General features: G+C 45.2%; 1 protein-coding gene and 1 pseudogene across 1 annotated transcript in view; one reads left to right on the top strand and one right to left on the bottom strand.

Moving 5' to 3' along the window:
- Zwilch (zwilch kinetochore protein) overlaps positions 1-17,724 on the bottom strand; it is a 96,961-nt gene that overhangs the window by 18,658 nt on the left and 60,579 nt on the right. The window contains exons 11-15 of the mRNA XM_050177475.3: positions 16,876-16,955; positions 9,595-9,751; positions 2,857-3,022; positions 579-677; positions 87-208 (exon numbers count right to left, since the gene is read on the bottom strand). Coding sequence (XP_050033432.2) covers positions 87-208; positions 579-677; positions 2,857-3,022; positions 9,595-9,751; positions 16,876-16,955 — 624 coding nt within the window. The remainder of the gene's footprint in view (positions 1-86; positions 209-578; positions 678-2,856; positions 3,023-9,594; positions 9,752-16,875; positions 16,956-17,724) is intronic.
- Positions 11,282-11,461, top strand: LOC126530160 (U2 spliceosomal RNA; annotated as a pseudogene).

Below are 17,724 nucleotides of genomic sequence, written 5' to 3'. Positions count from 1 at the left end.
TTGCCAGTAGGCAACACTCGTCGATAAAGGGGTTACGAGCACTAGACGGATGGCACAAGAAGCCCAAGTGGACACAGAGGACTCACTGCACTGCTTCTCGGTGAGCAGGTGATCGAAAGGGGGAGTGGTGCTGATGTGGACAATGGTGTGTGCAGCATAGTTCCCCTGTCGGCTCTTGATGGATGCAGTCCACTCCATTGGGGAGATACTGGATGGGAATGACAAGGTGGAAGTGACGCAACAGCGAAAAGCTTGTGGAGGTTTGAGAAAGTGAGCAATTCATGACAGTAACATAACATACTCCTTGGATTGAATTAATTTTTCACGTCGGCACAGCATGGCCTCCACAAGACGTGCACATGTGTGACACAGCTGATCTCGTGTACACATAAGTTACATAATGTATATAAGTCATCATACGCTGATTGAATTGTCGTAACTTTTTTCTAAAGCATGTGATAAGGTGTTTCACAAGCTTATAAAAAAAAATAGAAACCAAATAAATAAATAATAACAATGAACAAATAAGATCGAGCTGAGCTGTATCTCATCGCGTCAGAGCAGAAGGACATGCTCACTTTTCCAGCACCACACGAACAAGGGGAACTTTCAGTGGAAACCTGAACTTGTGGATGTACTTTCCACGTTCACAGTTGCTGAAGTACTTCAGGGCTTCCCTGAAATGATATGGAACAGAAGGCCACCAGCTCAGCACGGCATGTGTTTTTACAGTGCATGTTGCAAGCACTAAGCAAAGGTTCACTAGCATCATGCGGAGAAGCAGGAACTTAATGTTGCCCCTGCCAACATCCCTTGCCCTTGAACCTAATTTGCATATACACAAACACACACACGTTCACATGCCTGCATGCACACAAAATCATCATCATCATCATCAGCCTGTTTTATGTCCACTGGAGGACGAAGGCCTCTCCTTGCGATCTCCAATTACCCATGTCCTGTGTCAACCGATTCCAACTAGTGCCCATGAATTTCCTAATTTCATCGTTCCACCTAGTCTGTTGTCGTCCTTCATTGCATTTTCTTTCTCTTGGTATCCATTCTGTAACCCTAACGGTCCAACGGATATCTAACCGGCGCATTACATGACCTGCCCAGCTCCATTTTTTCCTCTTGATGTCAATTAGAATACCGTCTATACCCATTTGCTCTCTGATCCAAACCGCTCTCTTTCTGTCTCTCAACGTTATGCCAAGCAATCTTCGTTCTGCACACACATTGTCATAAACACCCTCATTGGTTTGCTTAGTTTTTTGTAACTGTCGGGTTGACGACAATTTTTTTTATTGCTATAGCAACCAAATGTACTTTAGCCGATTTTCTTCTGTCGCCGCCGGCGCTGTCGTGATGTTCCGTATAAAGTCCAAGTACAATAATATTGCGGCCGTGCATCATAAGCTGTAGGTCTGAGCAAAGCTTGCAAGAATGAGCCAAGAAGTATGGCAGCTTGATGCGGTGCTGTCTCCATGCACTCACAAAGGAGCAAGGCAGGGAGTGTGCACGCCATCTTCTCACGTGTGCAGGGGGGAGGAGGAAAGGGGTCAGGTTAGTGCGCATCTCCTCTTATCTCTCAAGCTGCAGTGGCTGAGCGGAGCTGCAGGCATCCTATCGTGGAGGCACTCTGCGCTAGGTTCGAAGTCTAGGTGGCTCAATATGGCTGATGGCTTTGTGTGTGCTGCAAACTCGTGTGCCCAGTTCGTGTTGAAGCAAGAGGCAGCACAAAAGGGAATTCGCTCGCCACTGCTGCTGCTCTTCATCATGCCAGCGCTGCGACAGCGAGAGTCTGTGTTCGTGTTTGCCAGTGCATCAGTGACAATGTGTTTGTTAATTTAATTAGAAAGCGAATGTTTACAGCAGTTTATGCAGCTGATGGCAACACTAATCCTACTCCATATAGCTTCCTAATAATTTGCTATCGCAATCATGCTTAGCCTGACGGGCGAAGCTTGTCTTTTTTTTTCTTCTTTTTTCATCATTAGTCTATTTATATCTGCTCCAATTGATATTTAGCTACACCGCTGTCTTTGAGTTTCTGTTCCTACAGTGGCCATTCTGTCTCACTAATAGGCCACTGATTATGCACTGTACGCATCACATAACCTGCCTCACTCCACTTCCTGCTCACATTCTGAACTGGAACATCGCCTACCAGCATTTTCTATTTCATCAGAGCCATCTTCCCGTCTGTTGATGTTATACCTACCAGTTTATATTGCATAGCTTGATGCAGTTTAGCACGTCTCAGTGATGTAACTGCCTACTGGTTTTTGTTGCAAGCAGTGAGCAACACATGCACAACACATGAAAGCAATCAAACTCACGACATCATGCCCAGAATATCATAGCTACTGAGCCCCTCTGGCAGGTAATCAAAATTCGATATTGACACAAGAAGCTATCTGCTTTCAAGCTAGAACACTACTAAACAAATTTTGAGGATTAACATTCCAAAACTGCACAGCTGGCCATAAGGAAAACCACAATGGAGGACTCCAGATAAATTTTGACCACCTTGGTTTCTCTAAAAATGCAGCCAAAGTCTCACAAGTATTTTGCATTCTGCCCCTGTTCAGAATTTGGCCACTGCATCCAGCAGGAATCGAACCCATGACTTCAACAGCGCAATGCCATAGTGACTCAGCTACTGTGGCCAGTAGAATGTTGCTAAAGTAAACGAGAAGTTGTTATTACGATGAAGACGTAGCAAATGCAGCTGAGAACAAGGGAACCAGCACAAAGACACCGGCAAGCAACACTGGCGCACTCCGACAAAGACATCTGCCCATCACAATAATAGCACATCCGTCGGTTTGGTGGAAGCATGCTGTGCTATACCTGGTGTACCCGCTAAGGTAGTGAATAGGGAGGTGCAGGTAGGCCTTGCACAGCATTATCATGTCCAGGACCGTCTGCAGCTTCCACAGCTCACCGAGGGCCTCCTCCGTTTTGGTCGGGCACACAAGGAAGGGCACCAGCTGCTCCTGGCTGGCCAGCTCCAGACCTGCAGCAGACGACACATCTCGCATCGGCACACACTGACACTGAAATCTTAACTGGTTGGTGTGCATCCATGCTTTAAAAAGCACTGCAAAACCAGAAGGCCATGGCACAGTGCTGACTGACAAACTAAAAGGCTTGTTCCAGAAACAACAGGTCAAAAAAGACTTCAGCAACACATGAACAAGATCTACAAATCAGTGACAACCAGCTAGCAAAGCACAATCAGCGAAGAGTGATGTTGAGAGCGAACAAGCGACGCAAGCAAAGGGTGATTGACTGACATCTGCAATGGTGGAAGGCCAATCCTGATTGCTGATCACTGATGATTTAACTTTGAAAACTTCGACTCTTGCTCGCAGGGCCACCTAGATGACCAATCCCCTTCACCTCTTCACCTGCATTCATCCTACGATAACATAACCCCTCACGCTTTTCCTCTTGGCTAGTGAATCATTCAGGTGAGTTTGCCGGTGGGAGGGCCATCTTCCTCTGTCACTTAACGAATGCTTCCTCCATCATCTGCTGCACTACACGCCAGCAGCTGTGACTTTACAAATTTTAGACATCACGAGCTATGCTGCACAAGTTTACTGCCTGCTGTTTCTACAAATATGAAGTAGAACCTGGTTCATACGTTTTGGAAAAAAAAACACGAGAAGAAAACACGGTTGGAAGTGCCTAAAAAATTAACCGACTCAACTGTAGCTGACCTCTACGTAATGTGAAGCGAAGTGTTGCAGCACAAGAGGCTGACGTGAGCCGAGCTGGTGTGGCTCAAGCAGCCTGAGATGCACGTTCCTTGTGGGGGGGGGGCTTGTGCAAGCTCACCTTTGTACTCCCTTAATTCAGCCTGAGTCAGCAGGTTCTCGAGGGGCTGGAGGGGCATTATGGTGGGAAGATTTGATGTGCCCAGTCAGCGCGAATCATTACAGCTCGAGACAGACACGGACATGCATAGGGCCCAAGCGTCCTGGGACACACAATGTTGTTTTCCTATTGTGCGGTGCTTTAAGATTTCCACGGAAAACATAAATGAAATCGAGCCAGTGGGCAACAGCGGAATACGATGCCTACAATGTCACCAGGGCAACATGTGACACTCCCTTAGCGCTGCCTGCAGCAGGGAACGGTGGTGCGTTTGCATTATCGCCTATTAAAAGTGCACGGCACACTTCCAACAGCACTACGGCCCCCTGGTCATGAAACAGGTAAGTGAAGATGCTTATCGCAATAGAGCTGGCGGTGACAGCTGTGAATGCGGTGTGTGACGACTCGGGAGGAGATTTGCTGGTATCGGGATAAGAAACTTAGTTCACACCAGCGATTTCACACAAGACGGACGGGCGAGCATTGCGGGGAAGCTGCTGCGATGTCATTCTCTTGCTTTGTAAAACATCCAACAATCGTTTCTATATTGTATTCTATATTGTATACTGGTACAGTGTACATTGGTCAGGTTGTTTTCGACAACTCGCCTTAATGCATGCTGCATGGTGTGCTGAAGTTACCTTTGCAGGAGCTGGGATGGCAGCATGTTTGTAAAGGTCTTGTTGTCAACCTTCTTGTGGCGACACCCATTCTTGAAAACTGAACGTGTAGTTAGTTGGCTGGCAATGTGAGAAAGGTTGTGAGGCTTTTAAGTCATACAGAATGAATGTTCCACATTCGGGAAGGACTGTCAGCTTGCAGACGTATTACTTGGTAGTCTAGAGTGTTCAATGTTTATTCTAGTCTACTTGCTTAGCATTCAAGCTAATGCACTTGTTCATTTTTGTCATACTGCATTGTTTAATTATGAATAATTTTGTCCTTTGATCATTTAGCCCGTTTTAACATACTTGCGACATGCCATATGGTTATCATTTGTGAAATGCTTTATAATGTTCTTATAGCTCATCCTCCGCAGCAAAACACAAGTTTGCGTAAGCGTAAAATCTTTAATTACAACCAAGTCCTAAAACTTAGCTGTTAAGGTGCAGTCAAGCTTGACGTTCTTAACCAAGTATTGCTTTGAAAATTTTCATTTAATCCAGTCTACTTAGCATTCAAATTCAAGTCTGTGTACTTGTTCTTTTTGTGATACTGCATTGTTTCTATATCTACTAACACTTTGTCCTCTAGTCATTTAGCCAGTTATGAGGTAGTTTTGACCTGTCTTTTATGGTTATCATGGAAGAAACATTTTGTAGTGTCCCACTGTTGTCGTTCTCCCCAACAAAATGTTAGCAGATTATTTCTGCATATAACCTCGTCCTGACAAGCGCCTGTTATGTTAGCCTAAACTTAGAATGTCAATAGCTAAATTTCAATGATGCTACTTAACTGCATAGTTGCCAATGTGTGCAATAATGTGGCATCTTGAGTGTCACTAGATCTCCTAATGTGTCATAAATTTCACGTATATTCAACACATTACCATGTGTGATAGCTTTGCTCTGGCTCTTCAATAAAAGAAAAAAAAGAGATTTAGATCTGTGTTGTGTGTTCAGCACAGCAGGCAGTACAATGCAGCTGCTTCTATGCCAGCATGTTTAGAACATTACTGCTGTGTATATTTTATTCCTGTTAAGTCAGACACCAACATGTACACTTTGAAGGTTTCTCACTTTCACACTGCAGCAATTTCATAGGAGCTCAGCGAGCTACTGGTAGTCTGCACTACCAGTGGGCTGGCTGAGTCCTAATGAAATTTTTTTCTTGTATTTCTCTCTTTCATAATTTTTGGGAGCCAGGAATAGTGCTCTTAAATATCCTGTGGAGATTTTTATGGATGTCAGTGTGTCATGGACAGATATCTCTTAGTCGTACATAACACCCACCCTTAACATCCCTGTAACATACAAAGTTTATGATTTGGATGGATTTGTAGAATGTTACTGGGAGAATTCAGGATGTCTACTCGACATCTCAAATCTCTAAAACCTAGCATGCTATAGACATCTTATGAACACTCGTGGTTCACCGGGATATGAGTATGCCAGCGCCACGTGAACTATTCGCTAACTACTAAACACAAAATGCCGACCTGCAAAGACGAGGAGAATGGAAGACCATGAAGGAGGGGAGAAGGGAGCTTCAACGTGCAGGGGTGGGGAAAGGGTGGCGGAGCTTTTTCGGAGATACCAAAACTTTGAATAGCGAAAATGTTGCCTTGACACATGGCTTCACAGCAGTATGCAGTGCACACTGCTGTGAAGCCGCAGCTCAAGGTGACATTTGAATATAACCTCCACTTCAACTTTAGCGTTAAACCTTTTGCATTCTTGCGTGGGTTATATGCAAGAAAATATGGTAATTGGTGCGAAGTCGTCTCAGACATAATGTGTTTAGATGAGTGTAGTAAACAACTGTCCAATCGTTCTTGCCACTTTTTTAATGAGGAAGAAACAATACTTCAATTATTCACACAGCACTCCCTCACGGGGAAGAGAGTCGCACCATGTTCATTCAAGTCAGTGCTGGTACACAAGGAAAGAAAAAACTTGGTGCCCTTCCACTCTGTGAAGAAAAATGACCAGCGAAGCTGTGCATGTGGGCCCATAATGGCGAGCTGCACCTCCGCCGCGGGTCGGCCCGGCATTGCACTATCTTCAGGATCAACCCGTGTATGGGGAGTTTTGTATCTACACAAGGACACGATCCTTGGAGAACTAGCCCTTAACAGCTTCGGTGTAAAAATGCAAATGTCAACAAAACATGCAAATAACAAACCAGACCACCATGCAAGGCACTTAAGCAAGGCATTTTTGTGCCAATGTCACAAAAATGTCATTCAGAAGGCTTTAAGAAGCTAGAAATAGTTACGCGACAATCATTCGCAAGGGAAGACTGCACGCCGTCTGCTTGAGCCCACAGTGCAAGCCACCGCAACTGAGAAATTGGCTGGCCACAAAGGAAACAAACAAGAAATAATGCTCACACGTGAGCATCATGTTTCATACAAGCTTGTGAATAATACTTGTTAAGATTAAACCTCGTAACATATAATTTATAGCTCATTATGGGCACACAAACTTCTGTTTCTCATTGAGCCCCCAGCAAAACCAACAAAGCAACAGGCCACACTAGAAAACAGGTGCCAGCCCCTAGCAGAAGTAAGCATTTATTTGGCATCCTCTTTCCAATGTGGCGGCGTACTACAGGAGCACCTTTTTTTGTACACCGTGATCTTGACTCTCTTTCTCCTCGAGAGGAAATGGGGGGTGTAGCCTTGTGTTTCAAATTTCAACTGTTTTCACAACACACACCCGTTGCATACTTTACAGACACGATCACCACCACGTTGTCTACGTGCCGCTCTTTTTTGTTTGCAATACCCAAACCTGTTGAGCGGCCCTTTCATAGGCGATAACCCAAACACACTGCCCTTCCCAGCCACCTCTTTGAATGGGATTGCTTCAAGGGTGCATCGCTTGCAGAAAGGAAAACAGTCTGCTGCCACCGCGTTGGCTCAATAAGTACATGCCGACGTGCACACTGATTCAAACTGAAATTACTGTTTGCAGCAACCGCTGTGAACGACACTGTGGTGGATATTGACGCGATCATGGATGGCGACTATGCCATTACGAAGGCACGCAGCCAATGCGGTGTTATGTGCGGCGGTGAACGCAAGACTAAAGGCTTTAAGTGCACATATAGGCACGAAGTGTTACGCGTTGCTATCACTCACATGCGATTTTCGCTGATGACTATGGCGATGCTGACTCCCCCACTTCGTTTCAATTAGAAAGTAGCACCGTTCTTGTTTTTTGCTTTGCACATTTGTGGCGCTCGCCGAGCTCATAGAGTTGTCCGAGTTAACCGATGTGTGGCCAAATACATCTGAATTAATTAGATTTTGATTGCATTAAATAATGCGGAAACCTTCCAGGACCGAAGGACGAGTCCGATTGATACAATTTTCCGAATTAACGATGTTTTACTGTGCCATTTAGCTTCTAGTCATCCCTTCTTACTCCCTAGTATAAATTAACGAGGTTTCACTGTAACATGTGAATGAACAAATGCCACATGTGCGAAACTAACACAGTCAGAACTTGCACGACAATACAGCTTTACAATTATGCTTGCCAGGCTTGACATGTCCTGAGGTTTGGGTGCAGTTAATGCTCCACTAACTTGGCTTTGCCAGTTTCAGTTTCAAGGAGGCACCGGCAACATGGCCAACGACCATGATGCGGCAATGCCGGCGACATATCAGAGCCAAAATATTGCTATTTCTGCTCGTCTCGTGCAGACGGAGTCTGAATCATCGAACAGCGTGCCATAAGGTGTCTGAAATTTTGGTCATCCTTATGTATTAAGGCCAAGTGGCCAGTGGCTGTGTTGCAAAGCAGTCCGCACAATTGAGCCTGTCTGAATTATCACTCAGTGACGGTGGTTTGTGCTCTTGTTATGTTATAAGTTAGTGCCTTGAAGTGAAAGCACTTGACTATGCTAGAGATGCAGACGACACACATACAACAACACGGGAATTTCGTCCAGGCCCTCAGTGCAGTCAAGTGCTTTCGCTATCCTTGATGACAAACTAGTTGAACTCAAAATACTGCCCTGAAGGACCCGACATCTGGGTTTGACTACTGCTTCGCAAGTGGACAGAGCAAGGAACATCATGGCAATTGCTGCAATACTACTGTGGTGCCCTAGGGTCTCACAGGAGTACCGACCACTATGGGTTTAAGCTTGGGAGAGCCACAGGGCTTTGTCAGCCGTCACTTCTAGCATGCCGCTATGGGCACGCTCAGGACACAAGGGCCTACTGAATTCTACGCGCGCAAGAGAACACAGTATTGCCCCGAGTTATGGAAACCATGTATTGTCTCCAGCGGCATCCAACACTGCATAAGCATCCGGTCCCGTGGGCAGTGCGTGAATCAAAGGGCTCCCGCACTCGGGACAAAACTACAGACTGCTAGCATGTTGCTGCAAGAGCAAAGGCTTAAGCTGGGACATGCCGCTAGGAAAAGTTCTAGTGGCTATGCTGCTTGCTCTCGTGATAACCAATGGGCCAACTCACGAGCGCTTGGGCAATCTCCTTTTGCTTGGGCCTCTCATAAGTGCGCCTCGGTGTAGTACGACCTCGCGCGAGCACTAGGCATGCCTCTTCGGCTTAGCGTCCAGAAAGGATCAACAGAAAGTACGCGCTCACTGCCTGGGCAAGGGCACCGTGCGCACGTTCAAGTCCTAGACACAAAGGTGTTGGCGGATGAGAGGAAAACACATACATACCCAGTGCTGTCCCAGAGGTGAATTGCCGAGCTCCCACTGCGAGCAGCGGAGAGTGACTGCCTAGGACATGAACGCACCCACCGCAAACCATCGCGAGTGGAACAGCACCACTGACAACCGCCACGAGTGGAAAAGGGGCGATGCGTAGGGACGGCAGAAAAGATGGATGCCCGCACAATGGAGCCAGTGCATTCCTCAATTCCCACACTAGATATGAAAAGAGTTTGCTTCCCCCAAGGCCATTCTAGGAACTAAACTACCGCTCCTGGTACATTATCTGCTGCAACAGTTAAAGAAGTGGTGCTGGCTGTGCGAGAAAGAAAGAGAGAGCAAGCAACTTACCGACAAAGATATTGACAAAGTCTCGCTGCAGTTTCTGGAGCCCGATCTCAGCCAGCATGCGCACCGGCATCAGCCCCCCCATGGTCCCCTCCGGCCGGAACTGAGGGCTCATGTTTCGCAGGTAGGTGCCCACCGTGGTTGCGTTCTTTGGAACAATCTGCATCCAGTTGGAGGGGGTCTTTGTTACACCGCTCTTCTTCACACATGACATGACGTAAGACGTTCTACACACAAAAGCTGGACAAGAGCATCTGTCGACAGCTGAAGTGCGCAAGCAAATGCATTGACACACACACAAAGACCCAAGAAAGCATGTCTGCTTGTTACATGAGCACTTGAGTGAGAAGGTGAGGGGGACGAGGGGGGGGGAATTTCTTGCAAGATTAAGGGTGCAGTAAGTGTTTTCTTGTGGTCGCCAAGATGGATTACCAACTAGCCTAGCTATAAGTTCTTCTAGGTGAACAAGAACAATTACACAAAACAATTTGCAAAGAACGATCAGTTACAATATTTTGCAAACTTGAGTATGTAATGGTTCTGTTGTTCAGAACATGTGATGCATATGAAATGCTGACTTTTTTTTTCTTTTAGTGTGCTTACTTTACTGTTTGCAAAGGGAGATGGTGAGCATGGTCGGTGGTCCTGAAAAAATTACACACACGCAACTAGTTCCACACAGTGCCCAACTGACCCATCGGCTGTGGTGTGAGTTTTTATACCACATAATGGGTCCTCCCTGGGGCCATCCAAGAGAATATTATTAGTAAAGTATACAACAATTATGTGCTTCCTTTATTTTCCATAGCATATGTTAACTGTGTGCAATGTTTGGTACGAATTATGAGCTTAGGCATGTGCTAAGTGAGATGCTTGTATGTATTACATAACTGCCGTGGCAGATAAATACAGGAGATATGTCATAAATGCTGGCCAACTAGAGACAGACAGGGACAAGTTGCATGCACAAGAAACACATTCATAATTAAAGAAAAGGCATGATACAACGCAACTATAAAACAAACACTGCAACAATGTTAACAACAAAAACCTAGACAATATGAATACAGTAGGCGGGAGCGAATATCAAAATTTTGAAATACGAATCGAATATGAATAATGATATGTACATGCATTCATTAGCAAGTTGGACTAATCTGTTACGTTGGAACATTGCAATTAATGCTACATTAAATGTTGCAAATTGCAAATTCAATGTTAAAAAAGCTAGACTAGTGAGCCATTATACTAAAAGATTGTGTATTTGGCTTACGTTAACCTGGGAAATTCAGCAATTCCCACTAGTTGTCCTTTCCAGCCTGTGCCTTATCCTAACACATGAAATGCCCGTAAACTCATAGGCATATGACCCTGTGCCAGTTGTCATTAATCGCACTTCCTGTCAAGGAAAATCATGAGCCATTTTACTCTGTGAAGGTGGATGCCCAGCGAAGCTGTTTAGCACCCGACACAGAGTTGACACAGAATTTCGAACAAAGGTATGAACTCATTCACCGTGATTTTCATATACATTCGCGTGGACAACGAAACCGCTGCCCCGAGGAGTTCGAGAAAACTAGACATGCATGATGTTTCGGTGGGACCGCCACTACGGGAGAGCGGAAGGAAAGGAAAGCGGATACGTAAGCGCTTGGAACGCTGACAAAGAGAGGGCAGTGCAAACGTAGGCATGGCCGATGCAGGTCAAAGTGTAGTATCTGTCCTTATCAGCTTAATATCTGATACGGGTTGCATTTGGACCCAAGATATTAAACTTATTTTTGCAAGTTGGCAAAGTGCTTGAAGCCTGCCATACCACTGCCGCGGGTAGGCCTGGTATTGCACTATTTTCGGGATCGGCCCAGGTTTTTTGCTCGCACAGAACAAAAAATGCACGGAACCGTAGCCATAAACAGCTTCGCTCTAAAAAGTGCACCTTTGCTGTCCAGAAACCCATGCACCTTGCTACTGAGAGGCTGGCTTTCCCGCACAGTTTATACGTTTACGGGATAAGTGTGCTTTACAGGTGAAATTTCGCTAGCAGCACGAAACCGTCACAAAATTCAGCACAAGACTGCCCCAACATTTTTAGATTAGACAGAAACAAATGCTAAGAACCGTGTTTGTTCCCACACACCCAGCAATATATTCGACTTGATTCGAATATTCGTATCCAACCGAATATTCGAACATTTTTAATATCTACTTTTCGAGTCGAATACGAATATTAAAAACATAACATCCGATAACATTCAAACTTTTCTAATATTTACACAGCCCTAGTACACAGTCCTACTGCAAAGTCCTGACCGTTAGGACGTCCCAGCTCAACTGTGTCAGTCCAGGAGCAATCACCAAGGCACAGGTCATGGGGCTGACAATCAAGTAGGAAGCCACCGTTGCACAGGCTGGGGCTCAGCGAGTGGCGACGTGTTGCAGCCTGGGCGAGCCTTCGTGGCACAGGACGGGGCTGGAGCTGCAGCGGGAACCTGCTCAGGTACTCCAATGCCCTGTGGCACTCTAGGGGGACGGCAGGCCGGGGATACGTCCGCACTAGCCAAATGCCACGTCACCCACTGGCCTGCCACTTGCTTGCTTGTCTGCTTGCTTGCCCCGGAGAGTGGCTCACACCCACTATGGGGAATTGGCCAAGAATCAGCCTCTAAACTCAGTACATTCTCATTTTCTACTTCACTTTATCCTTGTGGTCGCGTGCCACTTCTCTGTTCGCTTCTTTTCCTTTCCGGTCGCCACACCAGCTCTCTTCTTTCTGCTCCTTTTTTTTTCCAACCATCGGCGTCGTGGTCTTTGCAACACACGCACGTGCCCCGCCTCTCACTCATGACAAGATGATAGAGGAATAGCTACATCATTTTAATTACAAGAGACAGTATCATTCTCAATCAAAGAGCAGATTCAGGTTAAGCTCAATCTTTTTTGCTTGATCCTGCTTGCCCTTTCGACATCATCATTGTTGCCGTCAGTGTTATTGAGCAGATGATAGGGATACAGCATTTGTATGTTCGTATTACAATATTAGGGTGCTTATTTCACTACATTGCTTTTCTGTGCAAATATCTAGCATCCTGCATGTTACGTCTGGAAATGTCACGTTGCCTTATGATATTTCTGGACTTCATCAGGCTCAATAAGCAATCTTTAGTCCAGAAATCTTTCCTTGAAGGAAACAAAACTGCACTGAACTGAAAACTTCACCCAGCAATTTTACAGCAGCAGCTGCACACGGCTTGACCAACAAACAAAATTCATCTGTGGTGTGCCTGCTACTGCATCACTATTCTCACTGTCTCTTCATTGCGTGTGTCTCAGACCGTCTTGTTTCACATAATGTGCGGCATGACCAAAGCTTGCATGTATAAAGTTGACATTCAACTTGAATGCATTTTCCCTCCATTTTTCCCTTCTTGTGAGGTGGAATCACCTCATAAGGCTTTCTCTGCCGAACCAATCAACTGTTTGCAATCAGTGATTGGCTGCTGCTGATTGAGTTCATTTCATTGGCGGAGTAGCCCGGTAGCTGCGATGGACACTGCAGTAAGATCTATTTGGACCACCCGAGGTTCTTTAATGCACAGTCAAGGCTCGGCACGTGCACTTTTGCATCCATTCCCATTGAGCTGTAGCCATCATGGTTCGGGCACCAAACCCGCAACCTGCTCAGCAACACAACACCACAGCCACAAAGTTACTGCAACGAGCAGGGCTGTTGCATTAAGTGCAAGTGACGGACAAGAATGTCTCCTACCGAATGTGAATATTGCACCAAATGCAAGCACTGCCACCACTGCGTGAGAAGATCAAGCTCATCATCAGTGGTATGCAAATAATTGTATGGGGTACATTGTGGGTGCACAAATATTCCATATCCTCATGTATGGACCTGTACTTACCCTCATAAATTTGGGCAGAATTTCATTGGTACAGCAGATATGTGAGCAAAACGTCGTGATGCGATTCAACCTCTAGTTGAAGTCGATACCGTATTTTTTCGAACCTAGGCCGGCCCCGATTCTGAGCCGACCCCCGAATGTCCAAAGCCAGAAAAAAGAAAAAACTTAGCTTGAATGTAGGCAGACCAAAAAGTGAGGACAGCGTTCACAAAATGAAAACAGCATTTATTTCATATGAACATGCCGTGCTCACTCTACATTCTCATCGCTGCTAGCCTACACGCAAGCTTGCGGACACGCACAAGCTCGGGTCCGCACGCCCATGCATGTGCAGACAGTACGGCACGGCTTGCACGCATCGAAGCACGGCGCGATCTCGATAACAGCTCCTCTCTGTTATTGCGTGCTTATTTTCCTTATTGCTGTCATCTCTTCATTGCAGCACACACAACAAGCATTCTCCGTTGCCCCCTCCAACGATGGACGTTTTTCTCATCGATGCTGAAGTCCCGCCCGGCTTGAATGTTTGACGATGCCTCTGCGGCCAGCACAACTTTTCGGTTGAAGGCGGCACTATAGTGGCATCAACTGTTTTGTGCCATTACAATAATGCCAGGCTATGGCCTCCACGCCGCACGCCGATACAAAATACGTCAAAATAGCGACGTCGCTTGTGTACTTCAGTTGGCTACTGGTGCAGTTAATAGCGGCTGCAATACTGACTTTTCTAGATGGCACTAGCTATGCACCATATTTATCATTTTAAATTAAAACCTGGCGAATTTTTTAATATCCTCGAATCTAAGCCGACCCTAAAGTCTGGCATATGATTATTTGAAAAGAACCAACGGCCTAGATTTGAATAAATACAGTACTAAAGAATGTTTTCCTGGGTGAGTTGGGGGCTCAGAACGGGTTGTATGAACCATATGATTTACTATGAGAGCTGCACTGGAGCAATCGCATTCCATCGACAGCAACTACCAGTTGAACCGCCTTTCAAATTTCTGTCACCAACTACCATCATCATCATCATCATCATCACCATCATCGTAACCATCGGTAACCAGACAGTCACATTATTAGACCACACTATCCCCGTGATTGGTCCACGAAAGAGGTTAGATACAGACACTAAAAACACACATACACGCAAAAGCGGTGGTACAATTCCCCAAAGCAGACACTGTCTTCAAAAAGTAATGAAATTGCAGCGTCTGCTTTGAAAAACCGATGTGCTCACTGGAATATGTGACCACCTTGAGAAACCTTTATTTTAGCTTCAGCTACTACCACAGTTGTCGCCACTGGCACATAACTGCAGAGGTAGAGCAGATGGAATCTGGTTCACTGCAAGTGTGCCCTACAAGATGAAGCCATCTTCAGATGTCACACCATGTATACGGTTGGGTGATGAAAAAATTTCGGAAGTTTCCAGATAAAACAATAGCGCCCAAATGTGAACATGTACTGTTAAAACTGGAATATTGCAATCAACCATTGCTATTATAACAAAGTTAATTCCATTTCATTTTAACATATCATAAAATGCAGTCAACGCAATTGCAGTAGATTATGCAGGAGCAGAACTCACTGGTGCTACCTCTAAGCGCTGTTTGCTCTCCATTTTACATGATAGCGTGGCGCCCTCTATGTGTGGGGCCTCATACTCAAAGATTTCACCCACTTTAGCTTATGCCAAAGAGGGTGAAGGTGAAAGCCTGCACCCTGAAGAGGCATCCATTAAATTACTTAAAATTCTGATTTGAATGCGTCGTTATTTCTCACTGTTTTCTCCAACCAAAGGCTATGGATTCGAGTGCCTTAACTCTTTCTGTACCGCGGCCATTGTGCATCGTTAGTCGGCTAACGATAATTTTAAATGCCACTTTCGAGACCTTCCACGCCGCTCTCGGGCACACTGCGCTATTGGAGGTGAAGGAGAACTATGTTTTTATTTTCTAGGCAGTTAGTTTTTTTCCTGCCAGACAGTGATTTTTTAACACGCTTTGAAGTTTCACGATTGTCAAAGTCGAAAGCAAGAATGGCCGCCCGCTACGAAATGTTTGAAACGCCGCTTTCGAGACCTTCTGCGCTGCTCATGAACACACCTCGTCATCGAACGTGAAAGAGGAGAACTATATTTTTGTTTTCTAAGCAGGTCAATTTGTTCCTGATAGGCAGTAATTTTTGAACGTGCTACGAAGTTTCACGATTGTCAAAGCTGGAAGCAAAAATGGCTGCCTCTGGGAGCGACGGGCGTGCTTCGAAAGATCGCATATCTCGTGATTCCGCTGCATCTACGGCTCATTTTATCGGTGGATCAAGCAGCACCTAGTCTGAGGATGCTGCCTTTTTGTCGGACTTAGAATTTGGGAGCGATGACGACACAGACCAGCCCGGAACATCGACGGCCACAGTCTGACATGCTTAACTGTAGTGCTTGGAGTTAAATTTTTGTAGTGAAATACCTATTCAACGAAAAATTTTGATTTTTTTGGAGATAGTGCCTATTAGACGGCAATACATTTTGTATATCTCACAATTTTTGTTAGACATTTTTCTTAGTAGATACAAGCGTGCCTTTACAAACATTGTTGTATGTTATCCCGCAATCTTGATTCTAGCAAGTTATATCTTTTTTATGACATATATCTCGTTAATAAAGCTTTTATGCGTGAAAAGTGCATTCATTATGATTTTTGGTTATGTATTACATAAAATGTAAAGTGCAGTAGCTCCTTCAGAAAAGAAGATCTGGTGTAATCTACAAGAACACCCACTTTCCCCATGGTAGGGAAAGAGTTAATTAAGGCTACTTTAATTAACTGTGCCATTTTTGGCACGATCAGTGGCATCAATGTGGCAGCAATGTGGAAGAAGACAACGACGAATGCACAAACAGTGGCACGAGCGCTCCGATTTTCTGTACCTCACAACGTGACCTTCAAACATAGAGATCTCAAGGCTTTCACCACAAGATCATGCGGCAACCCCATGGCCCAGTACAACCTCCAAAATCCCTGATGGAGCACGATTATTGAGGCCATTAGTTCAACTAATACATAAGAACGTCGGTTCCCTGTGAGCGACTAAAAATGCGTACATGTGACAACCCTTTGGTTGGCATTTCCCCACAACTGAGTAATCTCTTGGCATAAATCCCAAGTTGCAGTTTCTAGAAGGCTGGTGTGACAAATCGGATTGCTCTGTGTCTGCTTTCAGTTTCCCTTTGAATTTTTCAAACATTCTTTTTTCAATGAGAGTTATCAGAGCGGAAACGTGATTTTTATGCATGGACATTATACCAAAACAGACAAAATTTTTGTTTTCCTGCTATTTCTGACAGAACAAAGGTGAGGCCATTACTTACCAATGGTCTGATTTCCCCAGCTTGCACAGCGTGAAATATCATGCAGAAGCCTTCCTTGAGCTCCTGGTACGTCCCACAGCCTGTCATAAGGAGAGAGGGTGAAATCCACAAATGGAAAGTAAGCTTCTGCCAGTGCACAGGAAACACGTACTTAATCTTTTCCTGTTACACTGCAGGTGAGGCTACTTGCTATCCTCAAGCAAATCCTTACTATCCTTGCACTGTTGCCGGACACAACGTGCGACGTGAGTGTCACCTAGTTTCTCTTTGAACGAGAGCCTACTGCGCGCTGTCCTTGTATCCTTTCTCTACTTGTCTTAGCTGTCCGCTTTCGACATAGTTATGACTAAGGACGCCAAAGATTTTTTTAAGGCCCTTGATGACTTGAAGCACAAACTTCGAGCTGACCTCAGGTCTTTGAAAGTGTGAAATTCTGCAATGACGCATGTGACGGTGTAAACAGTATTAAGCAAGAGTTGAAGGAACTGCGAAAAGTATTTCAAGGGTTAGGGAAAAGAAATGCAGAACTTACAGCCGAGAAATGCAAATTGAGCAACAGAGTTGAAGAGCTGGAACAGCATCAGAGATCTAACAATCTGGAAATCAAGGGTGTGCCAACACAAGGAGATGCTACAGAGGTCGCTAAGAAAATTGGCGTCTTCTTGGGTGAGCCAATCGTTGACACAGATACTGACGTTTGTCATTGCGTCCCTGTACACAACTCAGAGGAGAAAGACGTAGTGGTTCGTTTTGTCCAGCGTACCAAGCGAAATGCAATCCTGCAAAAAAGCAAAAAACAAAGGATAACTACGAAAGACCTTGACTACAGAGGAGAAGCTTCTCCGGTAT

The sequence above is a fragment of the Dermacentor andersoni genome, chromosome 5 (genome assembly GCF_023375885.2).
Source record: "Dermacentor andersoni chromosome 5, qqDerAnde1_hic_scaffold, whole genome shotgun sequence".
Lineage (NCBI taxonomy): Eukaryota > Metazoa > Arthropoda > Arachnida > Ixodida > Ixodidae > Dermacentor > Dermacentor andersoni.
Note: the sequence above shows the minus strand (reverse complement) of the source record. Positions and strands in the feature narration are given on the sequence as shown.